Source organism: Dermacentor silvarum, chromosome 10, assembly GCF_013339745.2.
Source record: "Dermacentor silvarum isolate Dsil-2018 chromosome 10, BIME_Dsil_1.4, whole genome shotgun sequence".
Taxonomy (NCBI): Eukaryota; Metazoa; Arthropoda; class Arachnida; order Ixodida; family Ixodidae; genus Dermacentor; species Dermacentor silvarum.
The window spans coordinates 53,734,510-53,757,145 of NC_051163.1; the positions used below are offsets into that span (position 1 = coordinate 53,734,510).

Genomic DNA, 22,636 nt, shown 5'->3' on the forward strand with positions numbered 1-22,636 from the left:
CGAGTCAAAAAGGCGTCCGCCACATCCTGAGCGAAATTGCACTGCAGCGCACCTTACTGGCTCTTGGTTACGTTATACCCTTGTAGGCATCACGAAGGCGGCTAAACGCAGAAGATAGTGCGCTTACATTAAACAGCTGACCTAGCTGTTGCAACACTACAGCTCAATTTTCTTTTCTTTTTCGCGCTTGGGCTGTGCTCGCCAAAATGAAGCATTTTCTCTTTTCTTTCACCTTTCATGGTCCCATTTCCCCCTTTCCCCAGAGCAGGGTATTAAATCGGTTATTGCCATCTGTTTAACCTCCCTGTCTGTCCCTTTATTCCTCTCTCTCAAGTATTTTTTGCAGTAAACTTGTGGTGCCCTTGTAAACAGTGCGCACTTATTGACGCCTCTTCATGTCTGGACCAACCTTCGAAAGCGTTTGGCGGTACACACAACAATCGCCAACAACATTATCTTTGATGGGAGGGCGAATAAACCAAGACAGTCACCGATGTCCAATAAAAGCATGTCGCAGTTTCGCCCGAAATGTGAAGCATCGATTGCGATAGCAAATTAGTCGACAGCTATATACGAAGTAAGGATAGTAGTTTTATCGGTCGTATAAACTTGTAAGCGTAGGAATACTAACTAAATTAACAAGCGTGGTGTCACGTGTACAAGCAAACATGAACGCATCCCACACGACCGCGGAAACTCGCTGTCAAAACGCTGGAGTGAGTAAGCGCGGCGGCAGCAGCAGCGAGCGCACTGACCTTTGTGCTGCCACTCGCATCAACGCCAACTAAGCCGCGAAAACACAGCGCAGGGCGGACTCTGTCCCCGCCGCAGATGGCCTTCCAGATACTATGGCTCGGGCGCATACGCGTGGCGCAGAACGCCCCCCCCCCAACCCCCCTCCTTACCCTCTCTCCGAAGCGTTGCGCGCGACTGGAAGACGGCGCGCTTCCTTCCCGCTTCCGTCCCTTGCGTGTGCGAGATTGAGCCACGATCGCCGGCTTACCCTCGCACGCTTTCACTCGCACATACAGCCTACGGCGCGCGGCGGCGATTTTATCGCCCTTGGACTTACACGGAGCCTCCCGGCGACGGCAGAAATGCGCCTGGAGTGTCCATATAATTGCTATCGCAATAAATAGCATTCTTTGTACATCCACTAATTTACACATGCCAGTCAGGAGCACGGTGGTGCTGCACAAGGAAAAGCACAAAGATTTAGGCACTATCACTGGTGACAGAAGTAGCATTACCGGTTATAAGGCGAATTGCTGCTCAAACCATAAAGGTGGACAGCGATTTATGAGAATTAACATGCGGTAAAGTAAGCAAGGCCAAACAGAATTACATAAAGACCAAATTACATAACCAGATCAAAACTAGTGCAATGAACAATGGTGGTTAAAAGCTAACAACACGGACGTGATAAAGACAAGGCCGTAACCGACTGTAGCCCCTTCAGTCACCAGTTATAGCCGACTGCCGATAAATGCGTACAATTAAAAAGAAAATTACAGAAAGGTGCTGTAGACTCAATTGAAAGCTATTTAAGGTGGAAGAATGATTTTTGTGCGTTTTAAAGCGAGTCAGAATTAGAGTAATTACATATCTATTTATGTAATATGTATATATATATATATATATATATATATATATATATATATATATATCGCATATAGTCTATAATGTCTAGCAATGTTCTGTGTTGCGCCGAATCTAGAGTAATATAATATCTATTTATGATAATATGACCACTACGTGGTATGGTACGCACCAAGGAGGTTTTAAAAAAAATCAGGATAAGAGGTTAATGCATGGAGTGAAAATGCACACTATCGGGGATGCCAAAGAAATATGCGCGATATAAAAAAGTTGTCGCAGTTTCACATGAAAGGCGAAGCATCAATTGCGATAGCAAATGCTAGCAATGTTCTGTGTTGTCGACGCCGTCGGCGTTTTGCCCACGTTCGCACAAAAAAGTTGTCGCAGTTTCACCTGAAAGGCGAAGCATCAATTGCGATAGCAAATTTGAAGAGAGCTATCGGAGTAATGCAGCTGTATAAACTTGGACATGCAGCAGCACCGGCAACACGCAGAAGTAGGCGTAATCAGCCTCTGATATAAATAAGCACTGGGTGCCACAGCTAAACGTCGCCTCCCTTCCCTCCCCCTCCCTCATCACTACATATATGGTGATTGTAGAGGAGGAAAGAGACGCCTACTTCTCAGCCCTTAACGCGCAGAACCGTTTGTTCTCAGCCGTGCGTTCACTCCCCGGAAATCCCTCGCGCCCTTTCACTCGCAGCGTTCGGCCCGCGGGCGTTTGTCACGGAACCTCACGGCGACGGCGACGGCGACGGCGACGCCGACGACAGTGACCGACCAATAAAAAGCAGCATTAGGTGCTTGTTGCCGCAGCTAAACTTCCCCCCCCAGCATTAGATAACTTAGCTTGACGTTTACTGCGCGCACTATTCCGACCACTGTATGCAACGCGGTATGGTATGCACCAAAGAGGTTTAAAAAATATCTTTTTATGACCTCCTTGGTATAATGTGAGCGTTAATGTGCCTCCACGTCATGACAGTACGAGGGCGCCAACGCGCGAATGTTTGTCAAAGCGTCCACAAATTGCTGTCGCACTAAAAAAAAAAAGGTTAAAACCATACTCGAATACTAAGAAGTTTTTGTTTTACGAATTCTGAGAGACGCTAGTTCAGCTAAGAGTCCACATTAAAGATTCAAAATGGCGATAATCAGAGACTTGACTTGGAACCACCTCAAAACTGACGAGAACATTAGGCAAAAGTTAAACTTGTGAAAAATGCTTACGTACATAGGGGTAATAAATAGGCTTAAGCCAGATTTTCAAATCTTCGAAATAAAGTTCGGTGCGTGTTTAACAATGCAGTCGCACAGCTTTTAAAGATAGATAATCATTCGTAGTTTAGATGACTAGATTAAAAAAATGTAGAGAGGAACCTTGTGCAATTGATGTTGCTGAAACGGAAGACTTCTACATTGAAATGCATGTACTGTAATAGGCTCCAGCCGTAGCATTTGCACATCGTTTCCCTGCGTGCATACACGGTACCCGCCACCAGCCGTAGCATTTGCACATCGTTTCCCTGCGTGCATACACGGTACCCGCCAGGCCGTGTACATAAAGAACTTTCGATGGAATTTTTCTTTTTCCTGTAACATCCTTATCTACAAACAAGCGTTTAATTTTGTTTGTAATTATTGCGAAGATGTTACTGCGTATAAGGAAGGAGGAGGAAAAGGAAGAAAGGAAAGGCAGGGAGGTGAACCAGGCGCACGTCCGGTTTGCTACCCGACACGGGGGAAGGGTTTTAAAGGGATGAAAAGAAAGGAGCGCTCGAAAATGTTATATGCCTGTTCTTACGATTATCTGAAAGAACTAGAACAGTCAAGAAGTTTATATTTTCAGAAAACGTGCGGAATATTAGGGATAATATGCAGGCAAATTTCAAGATAATGTGTTAATTAGGTGATAAAAGAAATTTCTAAAACCTCGTTTCCGTCCCGTTTAGACGCATTACATGAAACGCTTACAGTGTTTCCCCGCTTCGTGGGATGACCAAAAACAACTAGAGATATCATATTTAGAGAAAAAGAAGAAAAAACTGTGGTCGACTCTATAATAGACACGTACAGAAATTTTGAATTTCATAAGTTATGTGCATTGAAAATAGTGGCTGAATACCCGCTATACAAGGCGCGTACTTCGTTTTCGCGGTCTTCTAGGTGAACTATGCGATGCACGTTATTTTTATTTTGTTAAAATAGGGATCATACTGCGAGTGATGAATGATAAACGTTAAGCCTGTGCAGGTTAATTGCGTTCTTTGTAGAAGATTACCTATTCAGCCTTCCAGAGCGTCATATTGCTGTTTCGGCAATGTTTCACAGACTCCTAAAAGAACTATACAACACACCAAATTTAAATTCGTTGAAATGAATGCATTTTTAATTCTAATGTATCACAAAGCTCCTTGTCTAATTAGAAGCACTGCAAATACGTAGTTACTGAGCCTTTGATTTTTTTCGCCCTATTTTTCCGCGCTATACGAAGTTCCTCGGTGTCTTCGCTGAACTGCACACGGGTACCTTGTTTATATTTAGCTGAAGTGAGGTGCACGCTATCGGTGATGTTTAGGCAAAGTTTAAAGTGTCCGAGTTAATCGCGGCCGTTGCAAACATTTGGAACTTCCGAGCAAAGCGCCAAGCTCTGACAACGATAGAAAGCTTTAGCTTTGAGCTTGGACTCCTCGGACGGTGGCACGGTGCCCTCACTAAATTCGGCTGCCACACGCTGGCGATACGCAGCAAGCAAGTCAACTCCTGCTGGGCAGAAGAAACAACGCCCTGACAGCTACCAGGCGTCTCACTACGCTGGCCTAATGAGATGGTGCGGGAAAGCGCTGGTATCAGTCGGCGTCCAGTAAAACATTCGATAACGCTGACTTGACGTTTACTGCCCGCTGCGCTCAGGCCAATGCGCATGCGCACAGCAGCTCAGCAGGAACCCTTAGTGTGCATATAGTGAGGAGTTTTAGCGTGTCCGGTATTCCGCTAAACAAGGGTAGATCGCGCCGAATAGCGGGTGAGCGGCGACGCAAACGTGAGTTTGGCCTGCACGGTGCAGCCATCTGGCGGATGCACTGTGCAGGATACACTCACGTTTGCGTCGCCGCTCACCCGCTATTCCACGCGATCTACCCTTGTTTAGCGGAATACCGGACACGCTAAAACTCTCTACCGTGTGCGTGCGCAAAACGTTCATGCCTGCAGGCAGAAGTTAGAACGCCGCCCTGGCGATTCAGCGTAGAGTTGACGGTGCGTACGGCTTTGATTCGTCGTTCCTGCGGCCAAACTCACTCTGCGTCACTGGAGAGTTTCGATCATAGCATCCGCGCGCGTACCGCGCCTGCGCCGCCGAGCAAGAACGCACAATAAAGGTGCCTCGGGCGTCCGTATAATTGCAATGGAATAAACCGGGTATAGGATTAGGAAGTGCCCCGCAATGAACGCAGCAGCACGCTGTCTTGAACCTGACGCGTTCACTTGAACAAGATGACTGGACAAGGCAATGCGCACTTCAGAACGCGCGACAACGCGAGAGATGTCAGACAGGCAAACTCACCAGCTTGTATCTTGGCTACCGTAGTCCTATCTCTATCACAGATTGGTGTGACTGGGATGTTCAGCCGTTTCTCAAAGTCACCTGGAAAACGGTGAGAGGCAAGTTATTAGTGTAGTCTGAAGCACTTTGACAAAACTTTCGTTAGAAGAAGCATTAACTGGTGTATAATGCGGGAGTACCGGCAGTGATCCGTAAAACTAATAAAAATGGACCCGGAGACACACGCAAGAAAATGTTACATTCAGTTATGCCAAGCCTGGAAAGCATTTATTAAGAATTTTGACAAGAACTGAAATGACTTAAATTCTGTGATTTTACTTGTCAAAACCAAGATCTGATTATGAGGCGTGCCGTAGCGGAAGGACTCCGGATTAATTTTGACTACCAGGGGATCTTTAACGTCTCTTAGCCACCGCGGCGAGTAATTTTGACGAAAACCCCACAAAACTACAAACTAGCGTGCATGCTCAATTCACACGCCTGTACTGGGTGGTTTTCGTCCTCCTCAGCAGTAGGCATGCAACATTTAACATTATGGGAACAATGATTAAATTTAAATAAAAGTATATTATTTGGTGATTCTTTAGTGAAAGCCGACCTATTAAATATCGCCTGCGGCAGATAGCACCATCCTGTTACCTCACCAGTATTATTTCATAAGCCAGACGATACTTGTGCAACAAATCGCAGTGTAATGCTTACTAATCAATAGCATTTATTTAATAAGCTTCGTAGTTATTCGCTTTGGGAAACACGTTTTAAGTGTGAAATTGAAGCGGAGCAGTAAAAGTCTTACATATATCAAGCGAATTCAGCGCTTAGCGCCAGTTTCGATAAACACGTCATGAATACAATCCTCGAACCCGATGTACCCAGTTAAAAGTTATCAGCAGTGCATTTTGAGTTCACTTTGCCACACATCATGAAGAGCTATTTCTCGAAACTGGCGCTAAGCGCAACATACTTCGTATTTACTGAATCGATAGGACTTAATTTCTGCCGGGATTCACTTTTAATTTCTGCCAGGCTTCACTTTAACAATTACAACGTGCCCAGAGGGAAGTAAAAGTTATTGTAACCCCTTTATTAGTCGACATCACGCCACGGCTTATGCAAACAATCGCCACCCCTTCAAGTAATCTAAATATTGTCACAAGATTGCGCTATCCGCCACAGACTATTCATAATGTTCCGACTAAAAACATCACCCGGTGTATTAGAGCGATGAAGCAGTTTCGGATGTCATGCCCACAAGTGAGGGACGCATTCTGCGACGATCACTTCGGCGACACTATCGCCTTCACGTGACGTAGTGCTCAACCAGCCAATCAGCTCATCCGATTTTGCTCGACCAGCTAATCAACACGCGCCTGACGGCCGAGACGATGCTATCGCCGGAAGTGATCGTCGCAGAATACGTCCCTGAGCGACGCCCTCTTCCGATCACCTCGTACCTTGCCTGTAGAACTCTTTGCAGACTTGCAGGCTCCACCGGTGGCTGATATCCCAGGGACGGCAGGGGTTTCCCAAGTCGGCGCACTTCAGAGCAATCTGCGAGAACAGCGAAGGCGCGATGTGGCAATCAACCAGCTTTTCAAAAAAAAATAATTACGGGATTTGACGTCCCAAAACTACGATCTCATTATGAGGCACGCCCTAGTGGGGGACTCGGATTAATTTCGACTACCTGGGGTTCTTTAACGTGCACCTAAATTTAGGTACACGGGCGTTTTTGCATTTCGCCGCCATCGAAATGCGGCCGCCGTGGCGGGGATTTGATCCGCGACCTAGTGCTTAGCAGCATCACACCACAGCCACTAAATAACCTCGGCGGGTAATCAACTTTTCTTTAAAAAAAGAAAACAAAAGAGAAAAGGTGACATGGTTAGACTATTTCGACTCACACAAGTGAAATTTCACTACAAGTTACAAAAGAAAAAGAAAGCGAAAACAAAGAAGACAGTATCGGTCTTGACCTGTTCACTCTCGTCGTACGAATCTTAAGACTGAAAAGAAGAAATAGACAAGAACAAAAGAACCACATAATCGAAGTCAGTTAACATCTGCCTAATAAGCCTCTGATTAGTTAAGCGATTCATGAAAACTACCCAGGAACAAGCTTCGCGAAAGGACTTTCACAGCCAAAAAAACGTTCGAACACATGAAACAGAGCAACCTCATCGCTCTGCCATCAAAATTCAAGTAAATTTAAGAAAGCTTAATGTCAAAGAATTCAATTTCAAAAATGAAATTTCAGGTCAGACAAGCCCAAATAATTCAAAGGAAACCTACGGACGGGAGTGGAGAAACAACTGTTTGGCCTGTGGGCATGATTTTAAACGTACCTGGAGAATGAAGTGACGGTATTCTTTGTCTGCCATGTCGAGCACGTTGTTCTCCAAGTATCGCTGCAAGAATGAAACGAAAAACAATATTAGGAAGATCCCACACACTGCGAAAATCGATGTTATGCGAAGCAAGCACTTTGCTCGTAGCAGGCTCTCCAAAACGTTTGGGGCTCTACAAAGTGTTAGCAGATCGACTGGCATGCTTGTATAAAGCGAGTAGTTATTAGAAATAGTACTAAAGATTAGCCCTACTTAGTAGTAATAATTTTATTATAGTTATTTTCTTATACTGTAGTTCTCCTTGTTTAGTAGGCTATCTAGGTGTGATTTTGTGTTTGCGCATGTGTTTAGCTGTGACGATGTCTTACGATTTTCGTTTGGTATTGCAAACCATTGTGAAACCTCAATTTCTTTCGCTTCCTTCTTTCGTTTAAAATGATTGTGCGTGAAAACAAGCAGACTGTATTTATGTCACGGACTATGGGGAACGTGACACATCTTATTATTTTTTCCGCATACGTGGTTGTTCCACGCGTTTGGTGGCGACCTACTAAACAGCTGAAAGATTTCCCTGCACCCGCTCTTCTGTCATTTCCTTTATTATTCGGTATTGTAGCCCCTCTCCTCCTCGGGGTAAATCATTGGCTCGCAGTACTTTTTTTCTTTAAATAAACGAGGAACAAGAATCACGCTACCAAGTCAGGAGAGGGCTCACCTTGAACCTGGACAGGAACTCCTGCTGCCGAGTGATGTCCGTTGCCAGGATGAGGCTCCGAATTTGTTCTTCAATTTCATCCCTGCACGGCACCACAAACCGCGTCGATAAAAGACTCGTCTTTCAAATGATATGAGCACTGCATTTTATTTTACAGCGATTAAGTTTGACAGAGTGAAAAAAAAAAAAGTTGAGAAGCACGACAGTTTGTAGTGCCGCGTAAGGCCCCTGCCGAATAAAACTTTATGAGGGCACATGGAGCTTACAAACGGCGCAAGCAAATAATAATAATAATAATAATAATAATAATAATAATAATAATAATAATAATAATAATAATAATAATAATAATAATAATAATAATAATAATAATAATGTGAAGGAACAGAGACAGCACCCGTTCCTGGGCCGGCTGTCCTATTTCTGCCTCGTCATCTTCTCTCTCTTTGCCCGCTCCAGCAGTCCGAGCGCGGGAGCCTCAGTGCTGACAGAAACCAGTCAGCGGAAGCGAAGAACTGCCTCGCAAAAACTAATAACAATATCAACAGCGAATAGCCCAGATTTATTACAAAGGCCTGAAAAGCAGGCTCGACGACCCTACTGAAAACGAAAGTTCCTTTCAAGAACAGCGGTGCTACTCTGGACACCGCCAAAGTCCGCCATGTTGACGTTTTGAGCCAATCACGCAGCGAGACCGTAACAGCCACGTGAGCTAATGAAAACTGACAAGATGGCGGATTCGACGATGCGCGGAAATTTGGCAATGCCCACGATAACACAGCGTAATCGTCAACTGGCAGGCAAACAACTAAATTGGCCAGGAGACAGCCGTGAACCCAATGGCTAGGCTGCTCCTTGCACGTGACAGACAACCGGGATAAACCACGCGTGGCGCAGACTACTCACCATACAGAAGTGGTCAGGTGATCGAAAATCCCAGACTGACGCAGGCAGGACACGGCAGAACGCCAGTGATGGTTCTCTAGCACCGAGAAATTCTGCGCAAGAAGAGAGGACACGGGCAGAGCAGTGAGTCGCCGTCAATGTCGCTAGTGAAGCCTATGAGTGCGTAAAACCTGTTATAAAGCGAAACCTTCTTTGCCTCCGTCCCCGCAATTTGTTGTGTCGTCGTCGGCAGTCTCGCCGAGTAGAAGCAGGGGTGATGCTCATTTCACAGCAAATTCCTCTACCGCCTCTCAATAAATCCTCTCTAAATGCCTCTCTCAGTTGGGATAAGTTAGGTTAGGTTAGGCCTAACCTATATTTAAATATATAGTTAACCTCACCAAACTTCCAACTCCCAGTGATTGGAGTTAGGTTAGGTTAGGCGAATCTAACCTAACCCCATTTAGAGGGTCTAGATAGGAACGTCACCTAAGCAAATTCCAATCACTGGGAGTTAGGAGTTTGGTGAGGTTAACTTACCATAACCCCAATTAGAGGGGCGACGAACCCAACCTAACCGCAATTGGTGATATTTAAAGAGGATTTATTTGGAGCGCTTTAGAGAACTGTTACGCCGTCGTCGTCCAACAGTCGTTGTCAAAAGCTATCGTCGTATCATCGTCATCATTTCAGAAACGTCATCTGACTTTATTCATGCCATCGTGGTCATACCGCCTCCGCCGTTCCGTCGACGTCATTCCCCTGACTGAATCTAACCCCAATTAGAGAGGATTCATTTAGAGGCATTAGGGGTACTTGCTCTGAAATAAGCTTCCCCCCTAGGAGCTGTCGCTGTCACGGACACAATCACTTTCACTAGGTGTTGCGTGACTCGGCACCGGACGTATATCTAGCGCTGTCACCAGCCCGCTATCTTCGCACAGTGCCAGCAACGCTTTCGGACGTCCACTCTGAGGCGTTTGGGGTCGAGCCACACGAAATGTCTCGAAGTTGATCGATTGAAAATATCGCTCCCGAATAAAACCCACCTTTTCTCTGCAAGGTACGTCATCGTTGCTGATGGCCGATATGGGCTATGCTGAAATCAACTGGGCGCTTTCAATCATGATGCGCGGTTTTGTCTTGACGGCTCATCAAAGCTTCGATTACATAGATTTGCCACTTGCGCGAGACGTGTATCATTTCTTTTTTTCATATATAGTTCGAACAGTTTTGTTTAAATGTCAGTTGTGACAGCGTTTTGCTGCCGTTTCAATTACTCCGGAAGAGGAAGACATTACTTTCGTGGCAAATCGCAATGCACAAGTACGTTCCTAAAATATTCTCTAATTAAATCTTCAATCAATTATTTCTGACGTCGTGTTGCTATTAGATTTCCTGAAACTTGCACCCCTTTCGAGATCTCCGTTCCCAAATACTGCTAAAGGTTTCATGGCGTTCAAGTTAAGATTGTTCCGAACAGCTACACGGAGGCGTTTGGGCAACGGTAAACTGAAGCGCCAATGTATCTTGTCGCACATTTTAAACAAAGCCATCTCGAAATTAAATAACCCCAGGTGGTCGAAATATTTTCGGAGTCCCCCAATGCGGCGTGCCTCCTATTCATATCATGGTTTTGGCACGTAAAACACCAGAATTTAATTTATTTAGATCTCAAAAATGGTGCTATGAATACTACGCTTCACTGAACTCGGCTTAAATTTTAAAATTGCAATATGCGCTATAAAGCAATTTAATAAGCTACTCAGTGATTCATTGAAATTAGCTACCTCAACATTGCATTTATATAATAACGTTCACATTTCATTATGCTATCTGAACACGACATTACGCTACACTCCACGCTACTTACAAAAAAAAAATCTGTCGGAATTAAACCGAATACACGCGATAAGCGTGACAGTTTGCGTAACCTGTAAGCGTCACGGTAAGCGTCACGATAGGCGGGTACACTCACGTTGTATAGTGCAGCCAGGTGGTTGGAGGTAGCGATAAGGAACGGTTGGTTGACCCCCGGGTGGTCCAGGTCATGGGTGACGGCCGCAATCAGCGACGCCATCGCCTCCACGGGGGTCATGTGCTCGCGGATCTGCAAGCGCGATACAACGAGCGGTTAACCAATGCGTTGTCAGCAAGTTCGATCATGCGTGCGCCACAGTTGGCTAAAATTCGAAGGAAACAGAACTGGTTCACAGGAACGTGGAGAGAAAGTGATTAAGAGTGGCTGAGCAGCGGACGGCTTTGAATGGAGTCAACGTTTCTAAAGAGAGAGAGAGATAATTTATGCGAATGATGGCTCGAGGCCTAACTCGGGGAAGTTGGTAAGGGGAAGGGAGATTCGCCTAAGTATGCCGCACTGAGGAGCTTCGCGTGCAAAGCTCCGCAGTGATATAACTCTCTCGTTGACGTTTGCCTGTGGCGGCCCTCAGACTTGGAATGACGTTCGCTCCATAGGCCGGTATTTCTCCCGGAATGTCGTCAGTGCTTTGCATACCCACAAGTAGCCATGAACACCCGTAGCTACTTCCGCTGACAAATACAAGACACCTTGACTAAACGTCTGTTAGTCTATAAAGTGTTAACCACGCCGCTGGTAAAAGAGACAGACAGAGGAAGAAGTTCCTGACACCGCTACACTCAACGAAGACTTAATAATGCGGGACAAGTTCCGTCCACAAAACCGCACTGCGCATGCCCTGTGCGCCTTCACGGTCTGCAACATATTTGCCGAGGGACACCGATATTGAAAGAAGTTCGCCTGCGCGGGGAGGTCACGGAAATCAGCGAACGTAATTCACTGGCGGATGTGTTAAAATTGTATTTGAGTTGGACAGCAATGCACTGGTGCCACACCTTTTTAACTTGTCCCCGACTGTAGGTAATCCTGAGCTGCACTCATTAAGAGAGTAGTTCTAAATTGCACGAATTTTGTGCCAGAGCGCCGGCACTGCAATTATATCTCGTTAAAAACCTTGCTGGTTAATTTGCAGCGAAGCTTCTTTTTTTAGTAGGGTTTCTGTGCGAAGAATCACCGGAATTGACGGGTCTTCCCTTTACGGACGTTGTTATTCGTAGCAAAACCATATCGCCGTTGCCCTCCCCACACGCACACATGTACACACACACGCAAACACGCAAACACGCACGCACACACACACACACACACACACACACACACACACACACACACGCGCGCGCACACACACACACACGCACGCACGCACGCACAAGAACGCTCGCAAACACACACGCCCACACGCACGCACGCACACGTAAAGCACTTCACAGAAACGCTCAAATGTGACAAACTAATGCTGCTACTGTAACGTTCTAAAACACGGACTGCGCAAACGTCGCCGTACCGACGCGTTCTTTGACAGCAGCATTTTTTCCTTTGCGAGTTAGAGAAACATAGCTATTAGAATAGCGGCGGAAATTTGACACACATGCACCGAGAAGGACAGGCAAGACGAGTGATCGTCTTTTCTGTCTTTCTCTGTGTGTGTGTGTCTTCTAGTAACTTTTTTTCTTTCTTTTTTTTAAGTAGTGGAACTATCGCGCCATTTCCGAGACTTCGTCTGTCACATGTCAAGAGCTTCTTCGTTAGTCGCCGTCACAGAACGCGTCTTTCTCCCCGCGAGGCGCCGCTCTAGACTAAGCCGGAAAGTTTTAAGCCTCCGCTCAGTGTTTCCCTCGGAGTCACTGCCACACGTCTAAAAAATGTTTGGCCGCGCATGCTATAGCTGCATATACGTTCGCAAAGCCGTTCTTCTCGCCCGTCTCACTTTTCCGAGTTCTTAATTAAGCGGGATGCACCGAAGCTCGCAAATAACGACGACAGGCACCCAGCGCACAAAGAAAGGCCTGCCGCGACACAATTACACGATTTCCAATCAACCACCCGGCCAGCGATTTCGTTGCGTCGGTTGTGCGAGATAATGATTGAAACAGAAAACGAGCAGTCCCCATGTAGTCGTTACACGAGCCGTAGTCATCTTTCAAATCCAGCGTCAGCGCGCGTACACCCTTCCCTCCTCCCCCCCCCCCCCCCCCCCCTCAAACGCACGCCATCACGTCTTCCTTCCATTTCCCGCGCGAATAGTAGAAAAAGGAGCAATATCGCGAACTGATTAAATTCCGGCCGTACATTCTCGGGAGTAGATTGAATTTCGATTTCCGCCGAATTAAGACACGTGGGCAGGGCCCGATTTGTTTTAGAGCGCAATTGTCTCACTCGCGCGAGCGTTGCGAACTACACTCGATTATCCTCAACAGGTTGCATGCAGTGCGGTGAATGCTGAGGGTCGCTTCACCCGAGTAGACATGAAGAAGAAGGTACTTCTCCACCGTCCGCTATCTGATCACCCTTCGCGCGACGCCGATTGAATGAAAGCTTCGTCACGCAAGGATCCCTTAGCGGACAATAGGCGATCACGCCTCTATACTGTTCTGTTTCCCAACTATGGCTCTTACTCACTACGGGGAATCGGCCAAGAAGACGGCCGTTTTACAAACGTGTTTCTTAGGATTCCTATAAAAAATAATGTTTAGAATATCTGTGGGTAGGGTGAGGGGGCAAAATGGCAGAAATGAGAAGAAAGCTAAAATCAAATTTCAGATAAATTATATTTACACTAAAATTAAAATCAAAGAATCGATAGATAAGTTTAGAAATTGAATAAGGTCGTCATTCTATATCCCTAATGGAGTTGTAAACTGCAGTACAGGCGAACGTGTGGCCGAACTCCAGCGAAGACGCGCCAAAAGGGAGAATGGCTGGCGATGTTACTGACCGCCCAAGCTGGCGCAATGAACCTTCTCAATGTTTTTTTTTTCTCGAAAATCGGCGGCAGGATCGAAACAAAATGCTCAGTAGATTCAGGCGCATCGCAAAAGTAACTCTGGAATACGCAGCGGGACTCTCTTTACTGATTGGCTGACTGTTTACTGCTTGGCTTAATGTTTATCCGTTATAAATTTTTACTGTACGTATATCTGTGTTCTACTGAAGTGTAATCAGTTTATTTGTGTATATATGATATATGCGTGTATTAGTATATGCGAGTATATGTATAGTCGTCATCAATATGAAAGGGAACATGTAACTTTTTAAAAACTACGATAACTCGTTATGCATGGGTTCAAATCTAGGAACTTGATACTTAACCATAAGCTTTCCTGATTAACTTTTAGTATCATTGAACACTTTCATGGAAGGCATGCGTGTTTAGCCCCTACGGGCGTTTGAAAAAAAAATTTACGTGTTCCCTTTCATATTGATGACGACTGTACAAGGATATGTGCATGTCACCTGTATGTCTTATTTAATGGCTATGTTTTATCATTAATCTGTTTCACCTCCTGAATGTCACCACTGCTAGAAGTTCCAGGTTGCCCGGGCCCAGTCAAGCTGTCTAAAAACAGCTTTTTGCCCAGGTATCCCTACCAAAAATGTGTAGTTTTTTTTTTTCTGGAAAATAAAACTGAAATGAAATGACACAAATGAAATGAGTCCTAGCTTGCGCCGCACTGCGGGCAACTGTTCAGACGGAGTATAGAGGGCGTGATTGGATAGAAAAAAAAACGCGTTGTCGGGCTGCGGCTCTGTATGGTCATGGGACGTCGCTGGAGAACGCGATTCCTCGAAGCCAACTCTGCTGCGAGAATTTATCAGAGCGGGGTGCACCGATCTGCAGAATCGCCGTGCAATGCCCTCCGAATAGCGGGCGTTAATCGACGCTCTCAACTCGAAATCAATATAGACTCTCAATTTAAAAACCGATTGCACTATCGGAGACAAGTGTCGATAAGTGTAGTCCGTGGAATGCCATTCGCACCCTCTCACCGCGTTTAGATTTTAAACGTCGACGAATCCTCAATGCGTTCGTAACCGAGGAAGTTGGCCACGTCACAAGGTTAACCTGTAAACCAGAAATCTAATCAGTTTTCGATTATTGGACGGTGATTCTTCACGCAACGTATATGTGGGTGCTGTTCGACGTCCGCCTTCCTGATTCGCGCCCTGGTCAGGTTGAGGTCCTTAAAAAATATTAAACCACAAATGAAGAGCGTACAGCAACACTATCAGTAATACAGATACTACAGATTCAATCAAATTAACAAAAAAAGCAGATTTCATATGTACGACATTGGTGACTGCTCAAAACATATGGATCATCAATTAGACGGTGAAACAAGCGAAGATAACAATTGACATCAAACACTAACATATTTCACGTTTAAGGTACCCGTGCCATTATTTTTACTAAAGTTCAAAAATGTTAGTCCCATTAGTTCAAAATGGATGCAATGGTTGGAATCTGTGTACATGATGCTGCAATACGAAAAAAAAAGCACTCTTAAGATAGCCTTCCCGATGTACAGTAGTACTGCTTAAATCTTCTAAAGAAAGATGAATGCTTCAGATGACGACAACGTTCCCGAAGATTATTATTTACTTCCCGGAGTTTCATCTTTTCGACAACCACGCAATTCTATATATGTATAGGAATCGGCAGTGTGATCCATATTACAGTTACTTTTTTTCTTTTCCTCAGACAGAACAACGCCTACGCTAATGGGAAGCAGCCTGGTTGTCCGTTAATAGAAATGCTGCCCTCTGCTGTTCAACGGGACGTGTCCAGCATTATACGTTCTGGCGTTGAGAGCAGTCCTTCGACGCCCACGCCCGGATGACCTTTAAAACAGAACTTGCGTTACGAGAGAATTACTTGGCGCCGTCGATGAGGGAAAGAAGAGTTCGTTCGCGGACAGATGGTCGTGAGAAAGCGGTCAAATTGACGAAACTCGGTCTCGGCACGTGCTCTAGTGAAGCAAAAAAAAAAAAAAAGGTTGGCATACGTATGCCAATCCAAGCAACTCATACGTCAAGTTACCCAAGAATACCCGCAATATCTACGCACGCACGCACGCACGCACGCACGCACGCACACACACACACACACACACACACACACACACACACACACACACACACACACACACACACACACACACACACACACACACATGCGCATGCACGCATGCACGCATGCACGCACGCACGCACGCACACACGCACACACACGCACACACACGTTTCCCACACAGGTTTGCTTCGCCTCCGTAATATACCCCACGTTGTGAAGCACGCTTTACAGGAGTAAAGTACGCTTTTGCTTTCAACTATTGCATACCATCTAGCAAAGTTCACGCGCGGTCTTCGTCTTCCAGTACCTTTTCAGGCAAGAAAGGGAAAATATAAAGCTAGACAGGAGCAACGAAATCATACAAATAATAAACAAAAGACGGAGAAAAGTTAATTAAAAAGTATAAAAAAGAACTCCCGAGCGCACACACACAGACACGACCGGCTCCCTAACATGCGCGCATATACCTGGAGTCAAGGACATTAAAAACAGATGCACGAGCGCTGCAGCAAATGACGATCTCAAACGAGCCCAATAGAAAATAGATGCCGTACAACGAGCTCAGCGAAGGCATGAAGCGACCACGAGGTGTATAGACACAAGACGCGCGCGAGAAAAAAAAATGCGGAAAGTAACACACAAAGGTCCGGCAAGTTAGACATGAAAGATCCCACCGGGCACGCACGGCGCTTTCTGAATTTGTTGCAATAGATGTAGTAGTAAGCAAATCCTTTGCAGATGCATGTCAATCAGAGTAACTGACATCGAAGCTCTGTTATCAGGGACTTCTATCCATCCTCCGTCTGAAGAACCGGGGTCTGTCAGCTGGCTCTTCTTACCCCCCGTATTAAGAAATTCATAATTAACTTGATCTAAATGACGCCCGCAGCGATCGTGCCCCAGACGCCCATTGCGTTTCCTGCGGCGCGTTCGCGACATGCGTCATTTCGATCAAGTCAAGCATGGGATTCAAGTTGAGCTGCATTTCTGAATGCGAGGATTAGTGATGCCTCCCGCGATGAAACGATGATAATGTGAGGTTATCTTGAAAACGTTCCCGCTAATAAAACACTTTTCGCGAACTTGTCTGAAGTGGTCTTATACACGTTATACTGCACAAATAACTACACCAATACAAAGTCCGTAAAGTGTTCTTATACATAACTGCTTTTTTTTTTCCTCGCCTGGGTTACCGGGCAGTATGATGTCGGAATGAAATTACGTTTATGCTACTCTTTCTTCTACGCAAGTTACGTGCGTAATTGTAGGAAACGGTGTGTGCAACCTTGCGACCAGTTCATGAGACGAGGAATAGCAGGCGTCATATTTGTGCGCCAACATTTCCCTCGTATATCGTGCCATAAAGAAATAAAGAGATAGAAAGACAAAGCAGTTCAGACTAATCACGTCTACGAGACATACGTTATAAGCAACCGGTTAGAACCACGTGAAAACTCAAACCGGTAGAGGCAATGAAGAAAGGAGGTGACGCATAGTGGGGATTGAGAAATAAATTCAGAGGATTGTGATATGATACGTCCAGATGAAGAGAAGGCGACGGTTTGACGAAAGACTCAATGAGCCAGTCAATCAATCAATTTAATCAATCAATTCAAGCAATGAGTACTTTAGTTTCCAATTTGTAGAAAGAAAAGTAGCAGCCACATAAAAGAATGAGAAGACGCAGTAATAAAAAAAAGCAGCTAAGGCACGGAAAATGAAGATTTGTGGAACGCGGAGAGAAAGAGAAGGCGAAAAGAATCAGAGAGCACCGAACCAACATGCGGGCGGGGCGGCAGATAACAACTTGAGCGCGGACGTCTGGCATCTCCTTCGCCGTCGCTAATTAAAAATCACCCAGCCGAACCCGACGCACACGACGCGGTTTATTAAGACGCATGCCGCCCCTATGCACCCTCCAGACCCCTTTCCTCCTTGAGCTGCCCGTTTCCTCGCGCTCGACGCCACGCCTCAACTCTTTTATTTTTTTTTTCGCTCAACCTCGGATCCTCTTAAGATCAGGAGGCGTCTCGCGCTGCCCTAGCCCCCCCCCAACACCCTCCACCTCCCCCTAGTCCCCCCCCCCCCCTCCCGCTTCCTATCGGGCTGCTATGCCTCGTTCACGACGCGGAGGATCATGACGCAAATGAAACGCTGGTAACGAAAGCGATTTCAGTTTCTTCAGTATTACAAGGAACAATAAATCGCGAACGAAAATTCGAGTCAGTGCTGTGAAGTATTGTTTGAAGACTTAATTTTCAATTATTTGACGGAAGAACATCAGTTCCCAGCGGGAAAAGTTTCTAAATTAAAAATTTTAAGAAATATAGAAAGAGAGAACGAATGAGATGAGAAACGAAGGAAAGCTAACCAAAAGACAAGCTTGCTGCCTTACACTGGTAGAAGGGCAACTAATGTGAAGAAGTATTTAAAGTTGAATTACGGAAATGTTAGCTGCGAACTAAACAAGCAAACGAGCGAAAAAAATTTACAGCAATTATGAAATACGTTCTACAGAAGCGACGCAACTGAATGAGATATGTAAAGTGGAGGTAAGTATACGTACTAGGACGAGTCATAAACGCATATTTTGCAGCAGAATCGTCAATACTTTTGAAGCTAACACTTTTCAAATCGATGCTTACCCAGTCAACACTTATCATGCCAATATTCTTGTGAAACCAGTGTGCGTATTTGCGAAAGCAATGCTTTCAAACCAACGCTTGCTAAAATCAATATTTGACAAAGCGATGCTTCTCAAACCTGTCAAACAAATATTTGCCAAGCCAATGTTTGTCAAACCAGTACATGTCAAGAGCTAGGCGCATCAGCTGTAGACGTTAGACCTTGGCTCGCGCCAGCATTCTAAGTTCGTGCGAGCAGCGCTAAGAGCTACCACATTTTCTATCGTTTTCTTTTTTTTTTCATTTTACAAGCTTAATGAATATGCGCCAGTATGACGTCAGTTCGATCTAAGAATGCGTTACAGGGTGTCAGCCGCAGACCGGACCGCAAATACCGCCTTCTCCGTTAACAAAAAGCCCCGTGCCCCAAAACCACGGCATACGGGCCAGCAACAGCGCAACAGTGGACTGAGAGACAGTGCCTAATACGGGAAACTCTCCTCACAAGAAAAAATATGATATACGTGACGTCAATGCGTGAGTGCAAAAAAAGTAAGAGGAAGAACTTTCCCCGATAAAGTTACCGCGCCAAGCTTCCACGCAATTTCCCATCCCCGATGCATTCTCCTCGCACAATGCAACCCACACGCTACCGGTTACAACCATAGAACAAAAGATGCGAGATTGTACTTCCAGTTGCCACGCGCGTAAACGTAAAGGAACTGCAGCTCTCCCACGTGGTGACATCCATTCAGCAACTGGTGCCTTCTGCCGAGATCGATTGAACTGAACATCCATCTATTATACTCTCTCTCTCTCTCAAGCTTTCAGCCTTCGCCGGCTCTTCCACCAAAAATAGGCCAGAATTGGAGTCGCGCAAATCAGGCGTGGGTCGCTCCTACACACGGCGCGCGTATTCGACGCGAAAAAGGTAGCTGCCGGTAGCTCAATGGATGGCCCAAGCTGTTGGTTCCAGCGTGCGCATTACGTAACCCGCCGGGATAATAGTACGATCGTCATTTTGGGCCAACCGCGAAGCGAATGCGGTGTCGAAAGAACGAGCAAACAAAAGGATGCGCTCCGTTGGAGGCCTCCCAAGGCTACGAGTGCTAGAACGCGGCGTTCAAACCATGAACACTGCGCTCCGCTCATTGCCAACCGTTCCTTCTTTGTCGAGGAAAAAACGGTGACGCATCGGGTGAGATGATGGATAGGAGAAGCACAGCCGCCACTTTGTGCGCGAAAGGTAAGGGCCGCGAATCGAAGGAGTGTCTCGCGTGGGAAGCAGTGACGTAGATTGTAGGCAGGCGGGCATGTGCGGTGGAGAGAATACGGAAAGAGAGCTTGTGAAGGCGAGCACGAGAGTGACAAAAGACAAAAGAAAGAAGAAAGAAAAAAAAAAGGGGGGGGGGGATAAAGCTATGCGGGATGTACTTGACAGCGTAGTGGTGGTGATTGTTTTTGCAACGACATGCGCGATTTCCCCAGCAGACAAACGCTGACGGTTCCTTCGCGTCAGGTTTCACATCAGACGCATTTGGCGCGTGGGGAAAGGGTATTAGTGACGGTTCCAAAGCATAGTGATCCTTATTTAAAGGGACTCTACAGGTGACGACAAGTTTACAGCAAGAGTATCGGGCCGTTCGGATTCCTCAAACTCTAGGGTAGATCCTTGCGGCTCGGAAATGATGACAGCTGAAATGGATACGAGTGCAAGATGGTATGACCAGATCGTGATCTAGATTCAAGATCATTCGAACCCTGTTCTAGGTAACTGCTGACGTCCTCCGCGCAGCAAACATGAGAAGGACCCAGAACCATCTCTATCCGCACTTTCCTGCATAGCTGCGCCGCGTATCAGATGTGTTTGCATAACGGGTGCCAGCCTTCCGCGCTAATCTTTCTTTCTCTATGGTGTTTCCAGTGTACATTCCCTAATCCGCCCGCACGCAAATACATACGCGCGCGCGCACGCACACACACACACACACACACACACACACACACGCACACGCACACACACACACACACACACACACACACACACACACACACACACACACACGGGACACAATCAACGCGAACAAGCTCCTTTCGAAAAAAAAATACTGCGGAGCATGACAAAGCAAAAGAGCAAAAGAAAGCGAGCGAAAACACGTATCCTCCCGAGCACAGGAAGTTGGCATGAACGAAGGAAAACCTAGTTGAAACCAGAGCAGGATGCTACGCGAAAAGAATGCGAAAGGCAGTTAGTTTCCTTTTCCACGACTGTCGTCTTATATATCCACTCCCGTTTACTTATTCCACATGAAATATTATGCACAGACACGACTGCGGAATCGAGACAGAAGGAGTAGCTTTCATCTGCACGCGATCCCCGTTCACGACAAAGAGAAGCAAGAAAAAAAAAGAAAGAAAGAAAGAAAGTGAGAAGTGCAAAGATAGACTTGCCTTGTCTTCTAAGAGGAAACAGTGCATGGCTTGGGTGACGTCAGCTGCGTGCACGGAGTTGTGATACGGGTTGTTGCTATGGTAACCGGCGTCAATCAAGTCTGCGTTGCATCAGAAAGAAAGAAATACACCAAAGAACTCTTAGAGACGAAGTGTTTCATCTCGGCTACGCACTAAAGTCTAAGAACAGCGACGCGACAGGCAAACGAAAATGAAGAGTGCACAACACTTCCTGGAAGTTTTCGTGTTCACATTGTCAAACTTTGCGACTAGAGATATGAACGTCCGCGCAGACAGTCAGAGCCTGGAGGGACGCAGCACGAATACGAAGAGTTAAGTCTGGACTGTATTTTTTTTCTCTCGCTCTCTCTCTCTTTGTTGCGCAAAATTTTGGACAACGCTGATATCCTTACGTTTTTGTCCCTGCGGACACAAACACGCGCACTTTCAGCAGTCTGAAAAGCTGTCTGTCCCGGCCAAACGTTTGCTGTCGTATACCCGGAGACTTCGCAAACTTTCAGCAATATCAGGAATAGACCAATGCCAGGGAGAATTCAGTGCTGTTTCCTTCATATTACTTTTGCTGCCAGCTATCTTTCAGAGGGCTGAAAGACGCACTCATCGGCTAGGGACGCAGTCTAATGTCTATCTGGGAAGAAGGCCTTCCCACAGAAAGTTGAGAAGCTTCGGAATTCTGGATTTGCTTTACAGTAAGATCCGCAGTTGTTGCTACTTTGCACAGCGATCTCTGGAGAGTCTGGTTTCTGAGTTAAGTGAATTCAGTACTGTTGATTCCTTTACACAGTGAGTTGGGAAATTTCTGAGTTGAGAATTCAGTGACCATTGAATTCGGAAATGGTGGTTAATTCGCACAGTGAGTTCATAAGCTCTTGAACTTTGAAGTGCTCGATCTTCCAACGACGAGTCTAAAAGCTTGAAAACTCTGAATTCAGTGAACTCTCAAATCAGGAAAGCCGGTTCCTTCACGCAAAGAGTTCAAACGTTGGTGAATTCTGCACACAGCGGACGCTGAATTCGAAGGGCCCATTTCTCCCAACAGGTTATCAATGAGCTTTTGAATTCTTAATTCAGTAGACATTGAATACAGAAGTCGTGGCCCCTTCGGAGGGAAAGTTAGAAAGCTTCTGAGTTCTAAATTATGTGGACACTCAATTCAGGAGCGCTAGCTCACTCATAAACCGAGTTTCAAAAGCTCTTAATTGAATTCTAATGTGTTCTCTTCTTTCAGTAAGGAATTTAGAAGCATTTTCTCGTCAATTAAGTGAACATTGTAATAATGAAATTCGGTTCATCTGCTCGGCAGGTTCAGAAGCTATTGAATTATGAATTTAGTAGACGCTGAATACATGTATTCGGTTTTTCCAACAGCTATTTCAGCAGATTTGAATTCTGAATTCAGTGGGCATTGAATGCAGAAAGGCTGGTCCCTTCGCACAGTGACTTCTGTACATTGTGAATCTTGAATGTATAAAAAAAAA

At 45.7% G+C, this 22,636-nt stretch overlaps 1 protein-coding gene across 9 annotated transcripts in view; it reads right to left on the reverse strand.

Annotated features, from left to right (window-relative positions):
* Nucleotides 1-22,636, reverse strand: part of LOC119431325 (uncharacterized) — a 179,698-nt gene that overhangs the window by 16,972 nt on the left and 140,090 nt on the right. For all 9 annotated transcript variants that reach the window (XM_049657473.1, XM_049657475.1, XM_049657472.1 and 6 more), the window contains 7 exons: nt 21,138-21,238; nt 11,091-11,222; nt 9,134-9,225; nt 8,228-8,309; nt 7,510-7,572; nt 6,619-6,715; nt 5,165-5,245 (listed from right to left, as the gene is read on the reverse strand). In XM_049657473.1, coding sequence (XP_049513430.1) covers nt 5,165-5,245; nt 6,619-6,715; nt 7,510-7,572; nt 8,228-8,309; nt 9,134-9,225; nt 11,091-11,222; nt 21,138-21,238 — 648 coding nt within the window. The remainder of the gene's footprint in view (nt 1-5,164; nt 5,246-6,618; nt 6,716-7,509; nt 7,573-8,227; nt 8,310-9,133; nt 9,226-11,090; nt 11,223-21,137; nt 21,239-22,636) is intronic.